Raw genomic sequence first — 21,107 nt, 5'->3', positions numbered from 1 at the left:
TAGACTTCTACTTAAGAAGTTTATTGACTCAATTTAGGGAAATAACTGGTGTGAAAAGTATTACAGTGGTTCTGGCATTATCTATGTCAGGATAAAACTAGTTTTTCATCACAGCTTTAGGTCTCACTTCGATAATCTTTTAGTCAGGACAGAAGTGATTTTGTGAAAATTAATGAGCAGGTTTCTAAGCAGAACTTAATGACCCACTTCCCTTCACAGAGTGCTAAATTCATTTCCCATCACCGAGAAAAGATTTCAAAAGTCTGCTGCCCATCTCGTCTACATCCATCCATCCATGCATCCTCCATCCATCCATGCATCCTCCATCCATCCATGCATCCTCCATCCATCCATCCACCCACCCACTATCCATCCATCCATCCATCATCCATCCATCCATGCATCCTCCATCCATCCATCCATCCATTATATATCCTCCTATCCACCATCCATCAATCCATCCATCTACCCATCATCCATCCACCGTCTATCCACCATCCATCCATCCACCCACCCACTATCCATCCATCCATCCATCATCCATCCATCATCCATCATCCCATCATCCATCATCCATCCATTATATATCCACCCACCCACCATCCATCCATCCATCCATCCATCTACCCATCATCCATCCACCTTCTATCCACCATCCATCCATCCACCCACCCACCATCCATCCATCCACCCATCATCCATCCATCCATTCACCATCATCCATCCATCCATCATCCATCCTCCACCCACCATCCATCTTTTTTCTTTCATGTAGAATGGGCAGGCATCACATCTATTTCCCTATTTCTCATTGGCTTCTGTGTGATAGAAACCAACAGATACTGCTCTTCATTCAAAGTCCTGTGACAGAAGTATTAAGGCTTTTTTTTTTTTTAAGTATTTTCAGCCACATTATTAGGATTCTTTCTCCTTCAATGAGTTCACACTTTCCTGTTAATTTCTCCACAATACTTACTTTAAAAAAAATTTTTTTTAACAGAAGCTAAGTGCATTTATTTGGGCTTTCAGAAGGGGTATGGGTGTGGGTGGGTACATGGGTGTGTGTTCCAGTACTAAGCTTTAGAGCTTGAGGATGCTATTGAACATATCTCCCAAGAGAGAGCTATCTCCAATTAAATAATCTTTTTCTCCAATGGTCCACTCTGTTTCCATTTTTCCTGCCCAGAGAGAACTGCTAGAACAACTTCAGGCACCTCTAAGAGAAATCCCAGGCAGTTCTTGTGTCACTGTAATTCTATTTTGCCCCAGATCTTATTATTTATATGACCAATAATTAAAGAAGAAAAAGGTTTTTCCAATGATTTCAGGACTTCACATCAATACTGGTCTCTCCTTTCCTTCCTAATCCCCTATATATATCCCTCCCCCCCCCTTGTAGAATACATATTAGAGACCTTAATCTTAGAGTTTGTTTCCTTTTTAAAAAATACTTTCACAGGGGTTTTATAGTTGCAGACTAAAAGTGGTTTGTGTGTTATTTGATCATCTTTATCTGTGCTATAGAGTACTGTATTAAAAATATACTCTCTTCTTCTGTTTACATCTACTTCAGGTTTTCCAGTATTTCTGTGCTTCTGAATTGAGTCAGGTATTTACATATGAAATTTTCTGCTCATTCAGTATTTGTAATAGGAAGGTCTTGAAGCACTTGAGTCTTTTGTCTTGTCTTGTAACACCTGTGTCTAATTATGGGACATGTTCCCTCATTCAACAAAGAGCACATGATGGTGCAACCAGGCTATGGCAGACCCAGCGTAGAAGCTGGACCTTGAACTCTATATTGTGATTCTAAATACTTCACATACAAGGCTTTTTCATCCATCTGGCATAATTAGGTCGCTGTAAATGTTTGTTTCCAGCAATTGGGCAATAAATAGAAAGTGTCTGAAACAACCAAAAATTCAGATGCCAAATAATTTTCAAATTTAGGTCATGGTAAGGAGAACCAATTTAAAACAAAGGATACCCTCATACAAAAAGGCGTACATATTTAGTGTCCCTGTGATGTAAAAAGAGATTTGAGGGTGTTTTGTGAAACGTGACCTCTCCTCAGAGGTGAAAATTAACATGGAAATGTTCGAGTGTTAAGCACGTGAAAACATGAGGTCATCCTGAAAGGAGTTGGTAATCGTAAGCACTGGAGTTGTAATTCTAACTTGATCAGACAGTGAGCAAACTCTCACAAATGTTTTTGAATATACGTAGAGCACCACAATTTACTCAACCTAGCACAGAAACCTAACTCTGCCAAAATGATGACTTGCCAACTACTTCAAACTTCATTTGTATTTAAGAAACCCATTCCTCTTACCCACCCTATATGTTCCATTAGATTCATTTCTATTCTTTGAATAAAGTAAATTTAGCGATGCTTATGGCCAGCCTGATTTACCTAAAAATCAATATTTTGTATGACCTTAAAATAAGAAAATATTTTTAAGACTCTGAAAGATTAAACATCACTTTCTACAATAGGGATGATTTTTTCCCCTACATCCTGGCACTATCTGTCAAGGTGAAAAACAGGTTTCCCATCCCATTATTCCTACTCTTTTTTTCTTTATAATACAACCCAAAGAAATGTCCTCTGTTGTCATCAACTTAACTGTCATCAGTAGATCTATTCACTGACCACTGAATTTTCTCCACTAATACTCCATCACTCCATCTCTAAAATAGCACCAAATTCTCCGACTGATATTCAAGAACACAACTCTCATCAATCAAGGGCAGGCTGCTCATAACAAAGACGCAGCTACGCATCATCTCCTCACGATCCTTCTCTAAGTGTCAGCCAGTCGATCTTAGTGAGCATTTCTCTGATTTCTGAAGCGAGACTGTTCAAAATAACCCAGCTCATCACGATCCTTTTCTTCACAACTGTCTATAATCAAATCCTGATGCTTGATTCTCCACAAAATCCCCTACATTCATCTCTTTATTGTCAACTTGACTTCTTAGACTGGCCCCTGGTCATGTCACACTTGAAACAAGGCCAACTGCTCTTCCCCGGCCCCCTCCCGGTGATCACCTCCACACTCACCCCTCCCGGCGATCACCTCCACACTCACCCCTCCCGGTGATCACCTCCACACTCACCCCTCCCGCTGATCACCTCCACACTCACCCCTCCCGGCGATCACCTCCACACTCACCCCTCCCGGCGATCACCTCCACACTCACCCCTCCCGCTGATCACCTCCACACTCACCCCTCCCGGCGATCACCTCCACACTCACCCCTCCCGGTGATCACCTCCACACTCACCCTCCCACCCACCGCCATTCAAAAGTTAAAACTTTAAAAAGTCTTTTCTAAAAAGTCATTAAACATATTAAAGTGACAGCTTTTAAGTTCAGCTTAAAGATATATTATTCTATTTATAAGTCTAGGAAATTTTAACATTTTCCCCTTTCTTTCTCTCATAAGAAAATTTCAAAAACACTGAGATATTCAAAGAAGAAAACGATCGCCCACATACCGACTTCTCAGGGTCAACAATTGTTACAATTTTGCCATATCTGCATGTGAAATACATCTGAAAGTAAATTATAGACATCATGGCATGTCACCCCTAAAATTTTCAGCATTCATCTCTTAAGAATAAGGACGTTCTCCTACATAACCCCAATCCAGGCTGAGCATCCCTAATCCAAAAATCCAAAATCTTAAATGCTCCAAAACCTGCAACTTCTTGTGTGCTGACATGATGCTCAAAAAAACAAGCAAAAAAAATGCTCATTGGAGCATTTCAGATTTTGGGATTAAGGATGCTCAACTGGTATTCTGCAAATATTCTAAAATATAAAAAAATTCAAAATCCAAAACACTTATGGTCCCAAGCATGTCAGATAAGGGATACTCAACCTGCACTATTATCACATCTAAGAAAATTAATAGTAATTCCACAATATCATTAATATTCAAATTTCCCCAGTTGTTCCCAAAATGTGTTTTAAAGCTGGCTTGTGTGCGTGTGTTTTTTTAACTACGAATTAAGGTTCTTACATTACATTTGTTGTTTAGTCTCTTTACTCTCTATCTAGAAAAGCCATCCCAATTTTTTTTTCATGGAACAATTTTTTTGAAGGAATCAGGCAACAATGCTCTACATTGTGAATCTGTCTGATTGTTTTTCTATGTGTGACATTTTTAGCTTGTTTCTTTACCCTCAGTATTCTCTACAGATTGGAAGTTAGGTGTAAAGGCTTGATTAGATTTAGGTTAGACATTTTTGGTAAAAAACACTTGCAGGTTGCTGCTATAAACTACACACTGTATCACATCAAAAGGCACATGTCAGGTTGCCTCACTATTAATCATGCTGAGCTTGATCACTTGGTCAAGGGCCTTCATGACATTGTGACCTTGCCACCAAGTCATTTATACTACACTCTGCCTCAGGTTGAAGAGGCTTAATATTCGTGCAAAAGTTCTGACACCCCTTCTTTGTTCATTTCTTGCAGCATTCTCTTTCTTCTGTTTAATTATTCTCCCCTTTTGCTCTGTGCACTTGGTTTCCCAACCAATCATCCATTTTATGCCACCCTCCAAAACAATTTTGAGGATCTACTCTATGAAGTTTACTTGAAAACACACTGATCACTTAGGTTTTCAATCCCAAGTTTGTGCCTAATTATCAGAATGTGCCACAGAAGCAAGGACTGTTTGTGCCAAATTTATTTTGTATATGACCTCTCAGACCAACATATAAACATATGTGCTTATTGATAACTATTGTATTAAAAGTCTCAATAGTTGAAATCTGCAACTAATAAAAATGCTTCCACTGAGCAAAACAATAGTGAGAATTTACGCAGGGGTTTTTTGCCATTGATTTAAAATCTGCCTATACCTCCTGGCTGTAGCTGTGTTTACAAAACCACCATAGCAAGAAAGCACAAATGTTTTCAAACATCTTTGTAGGATACCTCTACATACTACTATTTGCCAGTAATGTTTTACATGCCTGGATCAGCCTAATTGCACAAATTAATCGGGCAATGATGGGTATCCAGCAACATTTCTCATGAACAAGAAGACAAATAAGTGCATGCTGAGAACGTTCTCTGAAAGCAGGTCTTATTTTGAAGCTGTGTATTAGTGACTACACATGCAAAATGAATTAAGAATTGAGATCACTGCCTGGATCATTCACACCAAAAGTCAGAGAAGTGTCCAGGTAAGGCAAAAGTATTTCATCGAGTTTGAATTATCAGGGTAACTTCATCAATTATCCAATTCATTTTGATTGTATAGTCCAGTTTAGGCGTAAAAGCAAATAATTCATTTTCATCTTTTCTAGTTAGCAATCATCTGCCTATTATTACACAAGAATAACAAGTTTGTTATGCCTTATTTTCTTGCTTTTTATTATCTGTGTTCCAACTTGGAAGCTGGGGAGAAAGGTACTGGGCACACAGTTTTAAAAGGATCTGCTTTTTCCTTTCTCCATGACCAACCTACGCCAGAATGACTAAACAATGTGAATGGCACCAAATTCATACTCGCACTCCAAGCTAGTCTGAGGCAAAATTGTGAGTTTTATGAAGTTTATCTTCAGCCCCACTGCCCCCACCAAATCTGCCCTTATCACAAAAATCCAGTCTTTATTTTTAAGCTAAGTTTAAACTGACAATGTTCCTTCTCTCAAAAACATTTGCTAATACTGGACTTCAACAGAAGGATGAAAAGCTACGTCAGGTTCCCTGTAGTCGGAATTCCAAGTATTCAAAGGCAGATAATGGTTGTGTTTGAGGGATCAAGGCTTTCTCTGCCTTAATGTAATTTCATGACATAAAGCAACCACCTACTCTGATTATTTTTAAGTTTGCCTTTATCTCTATCAGTATTCTCTCAACTTATATTTGTGTAGTTCAAGAACATTCGCAAAGCAGGGCTCACATTAATTATTACATTAATTATTTAATCTTAAAGTCTGTTGAGCACCATATGCTTATCTACATTTTGCAGATTAAAAAGTTGATTCCTTGCCTCCATGGCTCTAACCAAGGTCTAATAACTCCACAGAGATGCCCTTTCCATTCCCACGTGTGCCTTCCATTCAGGTCTAAAAACCAGTTTTCTCTTCTCCTCCTAGAAGAGAGGTGACAATCCTGCCATTGATTTATTCAGTACCTCAAAGTATTTTCCAGGTTCCTAAAGCAGTAACAGTTGATTCTACTAAACTCTAAGTACTTCCCTCTCTCTCACATATATAACACAAAAAATATTTTTGAATATTCAGGAAACAAAAGAGGAAGAATAATATATCCACCTCTTCTCCCGTGTATTTAAACTACATTTAAACCATAACCAAAGGATAGGAGGAAAACCACAGGACAAGCCTACATCGTTATACATAACCCCAAAACAAGTAGCACCAAGTGGTTGGGATAGAGGAACCAATACTTTTAGGTTGCCTTTTCTATGTACATTCAGTGATGAGCTTTAAAGAAAACTCAGCGTTTCTCTCACTTAATGATATATAAATATAGGCCTAAAGTTACAAGCAAATCTAATAATATTTACAATGCACTTCGAACAACTCGTGCATTGTCATTCTAGTTATGAGTTACCACAAGAAAATAAAAGACTACATGAATTATTATTGTACATGGGTTCAAAACTCAACTGTACCTAACAACCTATAAACTATTGCAAAAGGCATAAACATCTTCAAACATCTTTACAGAACATATCTCCTGTGCCATATCTCATGCCTGACATGTTTTATACATTTCTGGAAGTTCGCTACTTAAAATTATTCTATACATCAGGAATAGGCAAGCTTTTTCTGTAAAGAGCCATACAGAAAATATTTTAGGTTTTGTAGACCATATGATCTCGGAACTACTCAATTCTGCCATCAGAGCATGAAAGCAGGCATAGACAATATGTAAATGAATGAGTGTAGCTATGTACCAATAAAATTTTATTTATGAAAACAGACTCATGGGTCATAGTTTGCCAACCTCTTCTACTGAAATAATTTTTACCAAGTCTGGCTTTTTGATTAAAATGATACCACAGCTAGAATGCATTACTGAAGTGTGCTGGGCAATGTTGCTTACCTGTGACCCAATGGTTTCCTGGAAGCACCGGCCAAGCTGTGTCTTAGCAGCCACAGGATAGACGTGGGGAATGACCTGCTGGTGCGAGTATGTGGAATGCACAGTCTGGGTCTTCTGGACAGGAAGCCCTTGGTAAGAGATTTGGGATTGGCCTGGTTGAGCTTCCTTTACCTTCTGGCCTGTTGGGCCATCAATTCTTGAAACTTGATGTATCTGGACTGAAGCCTCAGGAGGATGTTTCACATGGATATTGACTATGTTGGGAGGAAATTTCACTAAAACAAATTTGGAGAAAAACTTGTTAACCATAAATAATTAACAAACAAGTCGAGATTTTTTCAATGTGAAAGTAAATTTTATACACACATACTTATTTGCAGATATATTACATGTAGGGTAAATTATATATATTTATACATATATATAGTGTGTATCTTTTTATTGCACAGCCATCGAAATTCTTGAGAATAAAAGAGTACACTCAAAATGAAAATTAAACCTGAATTTATGTATTTTAAAAAATAAAACCGCAATTATAAAGGGAAAGTAAAATCTGTAACAGTAACACATTCATGAGACAAAACTATTCTTTTTAGTACAGTCATAAAGCTATGAAATTCACACTTCTTGTTGTCATAAGTCAGTACATTTTATCAAATGATAAGAAAGACTCAAGAGTTTTATTACTTTTGAATTTCTCATAAAATTTCCATCATAGAAATTTTAGGATTTACTGTTTTCCAAAAGAGGAAACTCAATTGCACAAAGCACAATTCTCTTACCCTAAAACAACACTGCATGTATATGCTGTGAGACACACACACACACACACACACACACAATGCCAAAGCATGTTATTTTATATCTCTAGTAAGACTTACTTTCTGCAGCTTTAAAACAAAATCTCATCTTCTGACATAAAGATTCAGGTTTTAAAGAATAAGAACCAGTAACACTTCTCTGACCCTCTTTTAAAAATTGTGCATTCATAAAGATGCCAGATTTAAAAGAATGAATTAGTCATAGAACTTTTGAGCTCCAAGTGACCTAGTTTACCTTCCTCTACAGATGACCAAATTGAAGCTTAGTGAAGTAAAATTTTTGTTTAGAATTAAAACCAAGCACTCTTCAACTACAAAATGCATCAGCAGGTCCTATGATCCAGTAGTTTAATTATGCTGTAAGGGCCATGCTACTGTCTTGCTTATTTTTCTATTTCCCAGGCCTTACCAGAACAATGCCACACATTTATTGGCTCTTGGTAATATTGGTAAGAGTCACTAAAGGAGGATGGGCTCCTTTTTATTTTCTTATTTCCTGAGTACCAATTTTCTGTGGCCTAGGAAGTATTGCAGTCACAAACCTGGGCCCACATTCTGCCTCTATTGCCATCTCAGGCCACAGATCATATACCCATCTTTGTTTCAATACCAGCCCTCGCCATCTGCAGACACTTGACTTCTATATGGGTTTGGCAGGTTAACAGAGGTCTGACAAATGAGCAAAATGAGAATAAAAAGCTTACCTTTGACTCCTTGCTGGCTAGTCATGGTCAGAGGTAAGGTATGTGTAGAATGGACAACGTGCGTCCCCAACACCTTGCCTGGTTGCTGGGAATGCTGATAGAGTTTAGGCACGCTGGCACCATGGACTGGGATCTGACAAAGCTTTCCTGTGAAATTTGGAGGGCACTGACATTTGTCCCTTGAACTGCACTGGCCACCATTCATACATGGAAGATGGCAAATTACTGAAAGGGAAAAAGGAAAATATGGAGAGGTAGTTAGTTTCTCAAAGGCTAACTAACAATCCACCAACAAAAACCCCCAAACACACAGCACATTACAGCCCATTTTAAGAGCAACTTAAAATGACAATAATCTTGACTGGCCATATATACACATATATGTAATGCAGCCATTCAGGATCATTGTCATTTTAAGTACGTCTTGCAATACTACTAGCTTATTAACTGTCTCCCTAGATTATAAACTCCTTGGGAACAAGAGATCTGTCTGGTTTAGTAACCTTTACATCCTGGGCACCTAGAATAATGTCTGGCACAGGATGGAGATTAAGTATCTGTTCAAAGAGTAAACAAAGAAACAAATGAGAATGTCAAAAATAATATCTGTTGCAAATCTTCTCTGTGTAGAACACAGAACCAAATGCTACCCAGAACAGGAAAGAGGAATAGTTTAAATCACACTTTACAGGAATTTGTAATCTCGTCAGGAGAATAAGATGTCAGTGAAATCTAAAAGTAGCAGAGTGACTACTAGTTTGAAATTAACTTATTTGGAATACTGAAAGATATGAGGACATGTTGGATAAAGAATTTTAAGAGGGGCTTTTATTCTAAGTTCAGTTTACAGTCAACCTCTTCTTATCAGAAGAAATCAACCAATTTCCACTAGCTTAAAAAATAAGATAAAACCTCTCAATTCCATTTCCTTCCAGCTCCTACCTTCTTTAAATCCTCTCCTCCATGATGAAACTTTCCAAAAGAATTGTCTGTTCACTTCTCAACACACTGCAATCTACCTTGAGCCAGACTGTGTTTCCTCTTTCTGCACCCCACCCCACCCCTCTTCTATGTAGAAACTATTCTCATTAAGGTCATTAGTGGTCTCCATGCTGTTAAATGCAATGGACAGAGTTTGGTCTTCCTTGGGCTTCCACGACATCTCACTCATCTGTTTTGCTCCTCCTTCCTTGCCTATTCCATTTTAATATTTTTTTTTTTTACAGACTCTGATTTCTTTACTTGTCGTTTAAATACTGATGTGCCTTAAGGTTTGGTCTTGAAATCTTTACTGACTCTATACACTCTTCCACTCTTGCATCCTGTCATATGCTGATATCACCCAAATTTATATTTCCTGGCCAAAGCTTTCTGCCGACGACAAACTTTCCACCACTATATATCTCCATGGAGATATTCTGCAGGCACCTCAAAACTTAAAATGTCCAAAACCGAATTCATCATCTTCCCTCCAATACCTCCATCCTCCAAGTGGTCCTTAACAACGAGCTGGTGCCACTCCCTGCCATCACCTATCAGACTTCCAGTCCTGAAAGTCCTCCCTCCTAAACATTCTTTCCCAGCACAGGACCCAACCCGTTTCCCCTGCAACCTCATCACTGATGACTCCCACCTCATTCTCTACAATGCAGCTCCACTGAACTGTATTTGGTTCCTCGATGGCTTCACTCAGCCCCCTCACCCCTCTAGAGCTTTATCCATGCTGAGTCCCCTGCCCGGGACACTCTTTCCATCTGGCCCCCTTCGCCTACCTGACTCCTACTTATCTTTTAGGCTTCTGGAAGCATCTTCAGTTGTCCCTCATCTGGGCTTCGTGCCTCTCCTCTGAGCTTCCACAGAATCTCACTCACTAGCCATCGTGCCATGTGTCTTACTGCACTACAAGTGTCTGACTGCTTCTCTGTACGGCTCACTTAACCAGAGCTCTGTGAGGTCAGGAAATTGATCTTGTTATATGTTAGCCCTAGCCTGCAGCTCAAGTCTGCAAGAAATGCTAAGGCTCAAAAAAATACTAAATGAAGGAATGAACATATTTACGCCTGCCACTTTGTCAAATACCAGCCCACATAGTGTAGAAGATTCAGTCCCTGCCCTTCACGAACTTGAAAGCTAACTGGAGAGATTAAATAATACATGATAATTAAAAATATAGATCAGCAAGTAAGTGACAATTGAAAAATATAAAATATGAATCCTTGGAACTTCAGAGAGGAGAAAAGTCATTTCTAAGAAGTCAAGAGAGATTCCACAGGAGAAATGATTTGGGATAAGCCTTTGAAACAAGATTCAGAATACACAGAAGACTGCATTCTAGAAAGACAACGTATATAAAGGAGGAGAGGCAGGCATATTTGGGAGAAAGTGTTTAAATCTCTTATTGAAATCCTGGATTCCTGAAGGAAGGGAGGGGAGGTCAGGTGATAAACTGAAAAGAGGCATGAGTCAGACAATGAAGTTTATTAAGGCCTGATAAGGGGTTTGGATTTTATTCCGTAATCAGTAAATTATTTTGGAGGCTTCAAGCAGAAGATGAAGCAAGGCTGAAAGAGTATCCAGGAAGATTACTCTGAGGGATTAGTTGGAAAAGAGAGTGATTAAGGTGGGAAAGTCTGTTAGGAAACTATTATAATAATGGAAATACAAGTTGAAAAACACACAGATTAAGATAATGGCAATAGGAATTAACAGAAACATGAATTAATACGATGATATAGGGAAAATCAGTAAAATTTAGAGATGGGACATGGGAGGAAAAGGGCAGCCCAAGGAAGAGGAAAGAAAGTGGAGAAGGAAGAAGAGAGTTGAGAGACACTTACCAAGGTGCCAATCAATAAACTGTGTTCAAGGCCTAGGCTGCAGATCAAGTCTCAACTACTCATATGCTGGATGGAGTCTAGAAAATACTCTCATTAGTGCCTGACTACTCTGTGAAGTCTCAGGTAAGAAAAGAGAAAGTCAAAGCTGACTCCAAGGTGGAGTTAATGACTTCCTAACTCCCAGTTCAATTCTGAACTGAATTTCTAAATCACAACTTGGCTACACTGGATGAGTTCAGTGTGTAATGGGTAAGGGCAAGGGAGCCAGGCCAAGATTTAAATGTACCACAAATAATACACAACTGTAGTACAGGCTCTCCTCATTTTGCATGGTTCCAATATGCATGCATTTCAGTAACTCTGGTTTAGTGAAATAATACCAGTCCCCCAATAACATGGCTCAAACTTCAGTACATGAACCACAGTACATGAACTGATTAATTGCATCAAGTACAAACATCGCTGCTAGCTCTTTGGTCCACAGATCACTATGGGAGTAACAGCTGTGTACCGTGACAAATGGCCAGCCATGTCACTTCTTTCAAAGTCTGTCAGTGATTGGTCACTCATATCTGCTATTGAGTTCAAGCACAGATATAGCAAAGCAGGCAGCTACGCTGCCTCCTCATCTCAAAGTGATAAAATCACAGGATGTTTTATAAAAGTGGATAAGCAAAAGACAGTATGGGCCAACAAAAAAGAAAGTGCAGCAAAGAAATGAAAAGTGACAACACTGGAGTGAAACTGGAAAGTGGTTGTGAAGAAAAGGATGAAGACGTCCCAGAGAAAGTAACGTTAAAGAATCTCTCAGATATTTCACAACTTTGGATCAGCTTCCAACATTCTGTCCAAACTTAACAAGGGACGTGACAGTTCACTAAAGGAAAGAAAAGATGCTCTCTCCCTATCATAAGTTCCACAATGAGAAGAAGAAAGAAAACATGTTGAAATTACCCTTGATATGTTTTACTCAAAGAAATAAAAACACTTTAATTCTCAATATTTCTAACATTTTAAATTACAGAGTACTAAATATCAGATTTACTATTTTTTATTTCCCTAAATATTTATAATCCATGCTAAAAGATTTTTAATAGTTTGACATAAAGTCTTAAAGGTCTTGAAATTCACAATTTTTCTATTGATTATCAAGATACAAAGTGAGGACTACCTATAATGTATACTAGAATAATGTGACCATCATTTTTAACAAAGAAACATTAACCAATTGATTTTTTACTAGATATTTCCAGTATCAATAGCAGGCTTTGAAATCTAATATAAACTTAATTAGTTATGTTTAAATCTATCTTTATACCCCTGAGATAACTTCCATATAACTGTTTCAATTACTGTACTAGCATAAGTGGATACAGCAATAATCCCTAAATTCCAATAACCCTGTGTCTCTCCGGTCGTAAAGGAAATGGTTTCTGCTTGACTTATTTCAGCCAATAAAAGGCCACCATTTATATCAATGAGAAATATCTATTCTCCGGTTCCAGCATTTTCTAAAATCTAAATTACAATTTAAAGCTCCCCACCTTAACTCAATAACTACATGTTGAGCCCTTTGGGACAGGTAATCTTTTAACACCTAAATAGTCTTTTATATCAAAGAAAACAAATTTAAAATCAAACTACACACTTTAGGATTTAACTGTGAATAGTTTCTTTCTGTTTCCAAAGTTCATGCCACTCTTGAAACATCACCTAGTGATGTGTCATCTTTGCTGCCAGTGTTCTGTAAAACCTTCTCAAACATAAAGAGGAAAAAGAAAAAGTTACCTTTAAGGTTGACTTGAGAAGCTTGTGGCATGCTGGCGTTAAGGCTAGCTATGGCACATATATTTTAGAAAGTGTAACCAGAAGGTGTAACATACAATGCTGGCTGAGAAATTCCACAACTGTGTCAGTTTGACATTTTGTTGGCCATCACCGTAATTCACTACCTTGCATCATATGGTCACCTGGGAACGACTGCAAATAACAAAAGGTATGTGGGCTTCCAGCCTGTTATTCCAAAAGTGTAATTTCGTGACAACCACTCATGTATCTCATGGTACTACTATAAAAGGTCAAAATGAGCAAAAGGATTCACGCTGGAAGAGCAACGAGTTGGAGGTTTTAAATATGTCAGCCATTCAGCTGCATTCCAGCATTGACTTCAGTGTGTGTGACAAACTGGTACTCGAGGGACTGGGCTGACAGAACACTCTATGCCATGAACTGGAGCCTAGTTTAAATGAACAAATATTAATGACTTGTACACAAATATGGGCACTATGAACTTTCTAAATATTTGTACACTACCTCTTTCTTTCCTGTTATCTTAGCTGACTATAAAAATACTTCAGCGGCTCGTTCCCGAAAGGCGCTCTAAGAATGTTCTCGAACTCCTCGCAGCAGTATACTGGTGGCTCCACCCACCCCCGGGGCTTTCTGTGCCAGCAGACAGACCATTTCAAGTTACTGTGGCTAAAGCAGAACAGGGAAAACAAACCACCCTCTGAAGGAAAACCTACATTTGTCATTTCACGGGACAGACACACACATGATTTTGATTTGAATAACTACATAAACTTTCCCACTTGTCTGATTGGAAGAATAACGTTCCCTTAAAGCCGTCAGCATTTCTGTTGATGTCCCTTGGAGTGTGGAGGGAAAAAGCAGTAATATTTTCAGAAAGTAAAAATTATCACTTTATTTCTCCCACTATTCAGAAAGGAGGTTAATACTGGAGCTGTTTAAAGCTTTCGGATAACAAATATATAATAATTAAAAACTACAGCAAACCATCGCTCACTTTAAGAATCTATGTCACTCTAAATAAAAAATACTATGTGCTTGTCTTTTAATTCAGTGTACAACACCAAAAAAAGTAAGAAGCTGAAAAGAATGGAGGTTACCTTTGTCCGAAGTTAGAAGAGAGGAACAGAGGAACTGAGAAGGCCTAGTCTTATACATTAGCCAAGAAGTGTGCGGATTGGTTTTCTCTGTATGGAAAGCAGAGATTTACACGGTTGTGCTCTAAAATTGCCTATGGTCAATTCTTAATTATCTGTCTGCTAATTTATACTGACTCAATCAAGAAAACACATAAGATAAGGTGACCCAGAAAAACCTATCCAAGGAAGTAAAATTCAAGCTAAACCTAAAGAAGATTCCAAGGATGTGAAAAGTTAGCAGAAGAGAATTTTCAGAAGAACAAATACCGTGAGCTAAGATCTTGAGAAGAAATGGTTTAGAAAGGCCCAGAAACTGAAAGGAGGCTGATATGGCGGGAGTTGAGGAGGAAAAGAAGGCAAGTTGAGTCTCAGAGACAGACAAGGGCCAGACTCCTGTTTCTTTCACCAAGGATGTAAGGTAGCCTATAAAAGCAGATACAGTAAAACAGAAAAAAATATAAGTAATAAGTTAAAACTTAGGACCAGGGACAATGCAGAGCACAGGAGACAGAATCAGGAAAAAACAAGGATAAGTAAGCTGTAGGGTCCTCAACTGTACACACATTAAAAGTGCATTGTAAATTTGGCTTTGAATTCCTGGACCTTATCTCACATGTTTTAATAACTACTTAGCCAGACTGAAGTTAAATTTCTGGAAATTTTAATTTAAAACTCACTAAATATATAATCATTTTGAAGGTAGGATGATGATGATGATGATGATGATGATGATGATTTTACACATAAGAGAAGAGACCAGTATTCTGCATAGTACGTGCAAAAGGGAAAACAGAGTTCTAAAGAGATTTGGGGACAAAGGAAAAATGTTTCAATTAAGAGAGTCAAAAATGCACCCACCACACTCTCTCTACCAGTGAGCATCACTTTGTTTTTTTGGGGGGGGAGTTGAAAGATATGTGCATTTATTAGACATCAGATGTGAAAATACACACATTACAGTTTCATTGTGATAAAAGTGTTTTCTATTTTATATTTTACAAAGACTAAGGGCCTTCAGAAATATTCATAGTAACCAGTTTGTTTTAAACTCTAGATGGAGAACTGACCTTTTAAAAATACAAATGAAGGCATGCTGGACAATGCAGGAATGCTCTAACACCTGCAAAAATGTTGGGAGAGGAGGGAAATCATTCAAAGGAAGTGCTTTCATAGCATCCACCTCAGAACTCCACAATTCAGTAGTGAGATACCATACAAGCATCACTGACTTTTTTTTAACCATTGGTTTAGTTCATCTGATCAAAGAGAGTATCTCTTTGTTTTACCTGCTTTGAAAATTAATAAAACCACTTTCATTCCATCCCTACCTATCAAATACTAAGTAACTGGTCTAATTTAAAGTAAATGCAGATTTCAACAAGCACAAAATATCACAGTTAATACAAACAAAAATTCTAAGAATACCACTAATTTTTAATGCTGGTGGGCATTAGTAAATGCTTTCCAACGTTCTGTTTATAATCCAGGAGATATGAAGCCCTATCACACACACCAGAGCTTCCAACTTGAGATGGAGCCATTCATCACTCAACTTTGTTTATGGCTTTCTGTTCATTTATCATCAACTTTGCATAGCTCTAGGCTATCTAATTTGATCCAGTTTTACATTTTGCATAAGCTAAGGTGATCCATACATCCAGCATATCACAAAATTCCATATTACACCCTTCATCACAGATACTGTCATGTTGCCATCTCCTTGTAATTCCCAAACCTCAAGGCCCTTTTACCCTTAGGAAAAATGTAGCAACATTTATAGGCTGCAGAGTACAGTAGACACAAAAACCCCAGACACTTTGAGTTTGGGACCTCCTTTGGTAACAGTCTTCGAAGATCAGGGCAAAGCATCTCACTCTGTAGATTACAGTGTCCCCATCTGCAAAATGAGGTGGCTAGGTAATAGAACACACAGGTTCTTTTCCATCCCTGATAATCTGGTTCTCAAAACTCCAACCACGTTAGTAAATCACAGTGAAATTCAGATTTCTTCATCTCAGCTAATGTGACAGGCAGGGTTTAAATTTTAAGATAGAGACAAATGTATGTCCAGCCACCTGCAACCCATGAAGAAGGGATTGGAGTTGAGTGGTGTGCTTTATTTTGATTTTTAATATATAATCAGACACTGATTCAAATGTGAATTTCACACATCAATTAGTTAATAAAATGCCCATGGATTTATAAAAAGCTGACTTCACTTGGGGGAATGATCTAAATATATCAAGTTGGGGAAATGATAACACTGTACAATAATGGAGGTGAAATAGATTTCATAAAAAAGATGACATTTCAATTCCTAGAGACCCTATTTTTTACGAGGTATCACTGCAACTATCTAAAAGGTCACACTGCCACTTCAGTCACTGTAGTCTGGCATTTTCTTCTTTGCAAAATGCCTTCTCAAAAACCAAGTAACTCCATTTAAGCCTAGGCTATATATAATAGTATTAAAAATAAACTTAAAAATCTTTTCGAATTTGTTCCACCACTACAATTTGCAAAATCTGCTGTGCTATCTCTAGAGACCAAGTTTATACTCCCACTAAGTTCACTAATATCTGCTTGTTATTTATTTATCCCTGAACCTCAGAAAAAGACTTGAGATAAACCTAAATTTAGAATTTTTAAATATTTACAAAGTCAAAACCTCAACACACATATCTAACTTAAGAGCACAAAACTGCAAAACCTTCTGACATCACAGCAGGTTTGAATTCTTATAGCCTTCAAAGTCTGGTCCAAATATGGCCTCCAAAAAAGAAACTTTCTTTCAAAAAAGAAAGGAGGATGTTGCTAATTAGAAAAGAAAGAATTCTACAGACATTTGCAAATTTGTGGGGGAGGGGTGAATCTAACATAATTTGTATCATTTATCAATCTGCCCTGTACTCTAATTATTTTGTTCCTCTTTTTCCTATTGTATTTTGAATAGCAGGGAAGAGGTCATGTTGTTTTAATCTTTGTATCCCTCACACTTCATAGCACAGCATTTTACAGATAGAAGCCTAACAAAAAAATTTTGGCATTAATTTAAGTCCCTAAAGATTCCAGATGGAAAAATGCAGCATGTATCTACACCTCTTTTAACACTTCTCTTTTTTTTTTCTGACATCATATAACTTTAGCATACACTAGAGAAATATGCCCATAAAGTGCTTAGGTTTCCACAGAGGTGCTGAAAGGGACCTGCTAAATCATCTAGTTCAACCACCTTACTCTGTAGATAAAGAGTGAGGTGTGGAGATTGCGTGCACTTGGGATATCGTGGCCAGGTAGTCACACAAACAGAACAAGAACCCAGGGTTCCTAAAGCCTATTCCAGTGCTCTTTCTCACACACCTCTTACAACAGAAGGTGCTCTTGGGGTCCTTCCGCTCTCCCCACACAGTCTTGTGCCAAGCCCTTTTTTCAGTCTTCTTCCACAGGCTCATGTTTTTCATAACTGGTAAAGAGGACAGTAATGGAGTCTTAAGCGAGATGGAGGATTTGGCTAGTTGCAGTTCAGGTAGACTTACGGTTTTTCCAGGGATCTAAATATATGAGTTGGTCCACTTCAGGACTTCTTGTTTATCAACAGAAGGACAAAGAAGTGTTCTGAGGCATAGACATTGGAAGAAGAGTAGGAGTAGAAAGAAGACCAAGGAAATGAAAAAAGAAATGAACAGCATGTGTTGAAGTGCAGATACAGAACATTTCCATCACTGAAGAAAGTTCTACTGCACACGGTCGATCTGCCACCTGTCCCCCTGAGTTCCAGTGAGGTGAGAAGTGATGGCTAAAAGCTCAAAAAGTAATGTTCGTTCATTCAACGGATATTTATTGTCTAACATGAGCCAAGCACTGCTCTAACACTTGCTAAGCATCAGTAAACAAAATAGACAAAAATCTCTACCCACCCCCCACCCCCAGCACTTACCTTCTGTCACCCTGTAGTCTTTGTGAGACTCTGGGCACAAGGGGCACTGTATTGGGGCCCAGAAATCAAAGAGCAGGACAGGACTACTGGGTATATATCCAAAAGAAAGGAAATCGGTATGCCAAAGAGGTATCTGCCCTCCCATGTTTATTGCAGCACTATTCACAATAGCAAAGATACAGAGTAAACCTAAGTGTCTAACAACGAATGAACAGATAAAGAAAATGTGGTATATACACATAATGGAATACTATTCAGCCATAAAAAAGAAGGAAATCCTGTCATTCTGTCATTTGCAACAATGTGGATAAACCTGGAAGACATTATGTTAAGTGAAATAAGCCAGACACAGAAAAAACTAATACTGCGTGATCTTACTCACATATGGAATATAAAAAGTTGATCTCATGAAAGTGGAGAATGGAGAACAGTAGTTACCAGCAACTGGGGAGAGGAGAGGGGTGCAGGGAATGGGCAGAGACTGCTCAATGTGTACAAAGCTACAATTAAATAGGAGGAGTAAGTTCTGGTGTCCTATTGCACAGTAGGGTGACTACAGTTAATAAAAATGTATTGTATATTTCAAAATAGGTAGAAGAAACGTTCTTGAATATTCTCACCACAAAGAAATGCTACATGTTTGAAGTGACAAATATGCTAATTACCCTGGTTTGATCATTACATAATGTACTCATGTAACAAGACATCACATTGCACCCCAAAAATATGTATAATTACTGCGTCAATTAAAATTAAAAAAAAAAATAAAAACAGCAGCACAGCATTGGAAAAAGAGCTGCTCTCTCAGCTCTGAGGGTTACCAAGCACCTCTCTGGCACTTCAAGGGAGCATGAAGAGACATCAGGTAGGGCACAGACCCCGTGTTCTGGGGAGGGGACTTTCCATTGGGCAGTGGTAGGGTTCCACCTGCAGTGGACCTCAGAGGGTCTGGACAGGCAGCCCTGGACAGATGCTATGTGGTGAGTGTAGCTCACCAGCACAGGGTGGGGGTTGAGGGTAGGGAGCACCCCTTCGGAATCCTCAGAAACACTTGCAGGGGATGCTGATGGGATGAAGGTAAGCAAGCAAGGGCTTTGGGCTAGCATAATTTGGTAGGATAATTATCATTATATTATCTATGCCCATAAACTAGTAAAGTCTAGAGGGATGTTCAGATTGTAGTTATAATTACTACAGTTTATATCTACATCCTTTTGTTACTAGTAGGCATTCATACTGTTATGTGTTGCTACAGAGCCTTAATAACTGATATTTTTAGTAGTATATAGTATTCCGTTAAGTTGACAGATGGTGAATCACACAGCCATTCCTCTACTGTTTGTTTAGATGGTCTGCATTTCTCTTTAACTATGACAGATAAAGCTGCAAGGAACATCCTCAAGCATATAGTTTTATTCTTCTAAGTAACTATTTTCTCATGCATTCAACTAATATTTATTGCTGAGTATACACTAGGTGATGTGCTAAGAGGATATAGTGAACAAGAAAAACATTCATGAGTCAATTACCTTAACAGACATTAAGTCCAAGAACCTGGAACCAGAACTGTGGGGGGGTTGAATCCCTGCTTCATCGTTTATTAGTAGTAGGATCATAGGCAAGTTATTTAATAGTGTTTTTTCTCCCCATTTTTTCACCTTTAAAATAAGGATAACAACTGTATCCAGCTCATATGACTGTTGTGTGGCTTGAATGAGTTCATATACTCAAAGCACTTAGAGCTCGGCATCTCGTAAGCACTCAGCAAATGTTAGCCATCACCATCACCTTCAGGATTATTATGACAGGGTGCAATGGGAACACATACAAGGGGAAGCCAAACCAGCATATTGGCAAGGAAGGAATGTGCATAACCTTACAGGTTGTGCAATAGTCTGCATGCTATCTTATTCACCACTCTCCCCAGAATCAGGTGTGGGGCTGTGAATTGCTGAGTATACTGATAGATGAATCTTCCAAAAAGAACATATCAATTAATAACATCAATAGCAGTATATTAGAATATCAAATCCACATCTATCTTGTTAAAATTGGATTTTATTTTTAAATATTTCTACTAATTTACTATTTTCAAAATAACTTCTGATCTATAAATATTTTACCTACATTCTGAGTATATTATCACAATGCTGATTTTTTGTCATTACTAAAGATTTTGAACATCTCCCCATATATTTGTTACTGTTTTTATTTCTCCTTGTTTGAACTCTTTTTACCTATATATTTCACATATCTCTTACAGTCTTAATTTTTTATTATCTTCATGACAGTTTTTATGAATAATAGATTTTTAAGATCTTATTTGTCCTATTGATGAAAATATCTTTGTCAATCTATTCCCTGTTCATTTTAATTTGTGTTGGATACACAAATTTATTGTTTGTTGTTTTTATATATAATTAATTTTATAACTTTTCTCTATGTTTTATTGTTTCAATCCTCGAACAGCTATTACCCCTCCAAGTATCTGATAAGTAATCTATTTCACGCTAATGTTTTAGATTATTTTCTTCTCTTCCTTGCTTAATTATTTAACTCATTCCATATAGAATTTTTACACCCAGTGTATAGATATGGATAACTAATTTTGCTTTGAATTGTTATCTATATCTCTTAAAATTAGTTATCAAATAAAATTTCCTTTCCCATTTTTTTTTTAAAGATATGCAGTTATTTTGAACAGAAAGCTTCAAAGGGGGCAGGGAAGACATAATGTGGTAGAAAAGAGAAATAAAATTTGGCAGT

The 21,107-nt window shown here is 37.8% G+C and overlaps 1 protein-coding gene across 6 annotated transcripts in view; it reads right to left on the bottom strand.

Moving 5' to 3' along the window:
* The window catches only part of LTBP1 (latent transforming growth factor beta binding protein 1), a 222,444-nt gene that overhangs the window by 173,016 nt on the left and 28,321 nt on the right, over positions 1–21,107 (bottom strand). For all 6 annotated transcript variants that reach the window (XM_063078353.1, XM_063078349.1, XM_063078350.1 and 3 more), the window contains exons 2-3: positions 8,620–8,844; positions 7,095–7,369 (exon numbers count right to left, since the gene is read on the bottom strand). In XM_063078353.1, coding sequence (XP_062934423.1) covers positions 7,095–7,369; positions 8,620–8,844 — 500 coding nt within the window. The remainder of the gene's footprint in view (positions 1–7,094; positions 7,370–8,619; positions 8,845–21,107) is intronic.

Source organism: Cynocephalus volans, chromosome 14 (genome assembly GCF_027409185.1).
Source record: "Cynocephalus volans isolate mCynVol1 chromosome 14, mCynVol1.pri, whole genome shotgun sequence".
NCBI lineage: Eukaryota > Metazoa > Chordata > Mammalia > Dermoptera > Cynocephalidae > Cynocephalus > Cynocephalus volans.
This window is presented reverse-complemented; position numbering and strand designations above follow the sequence as displayed.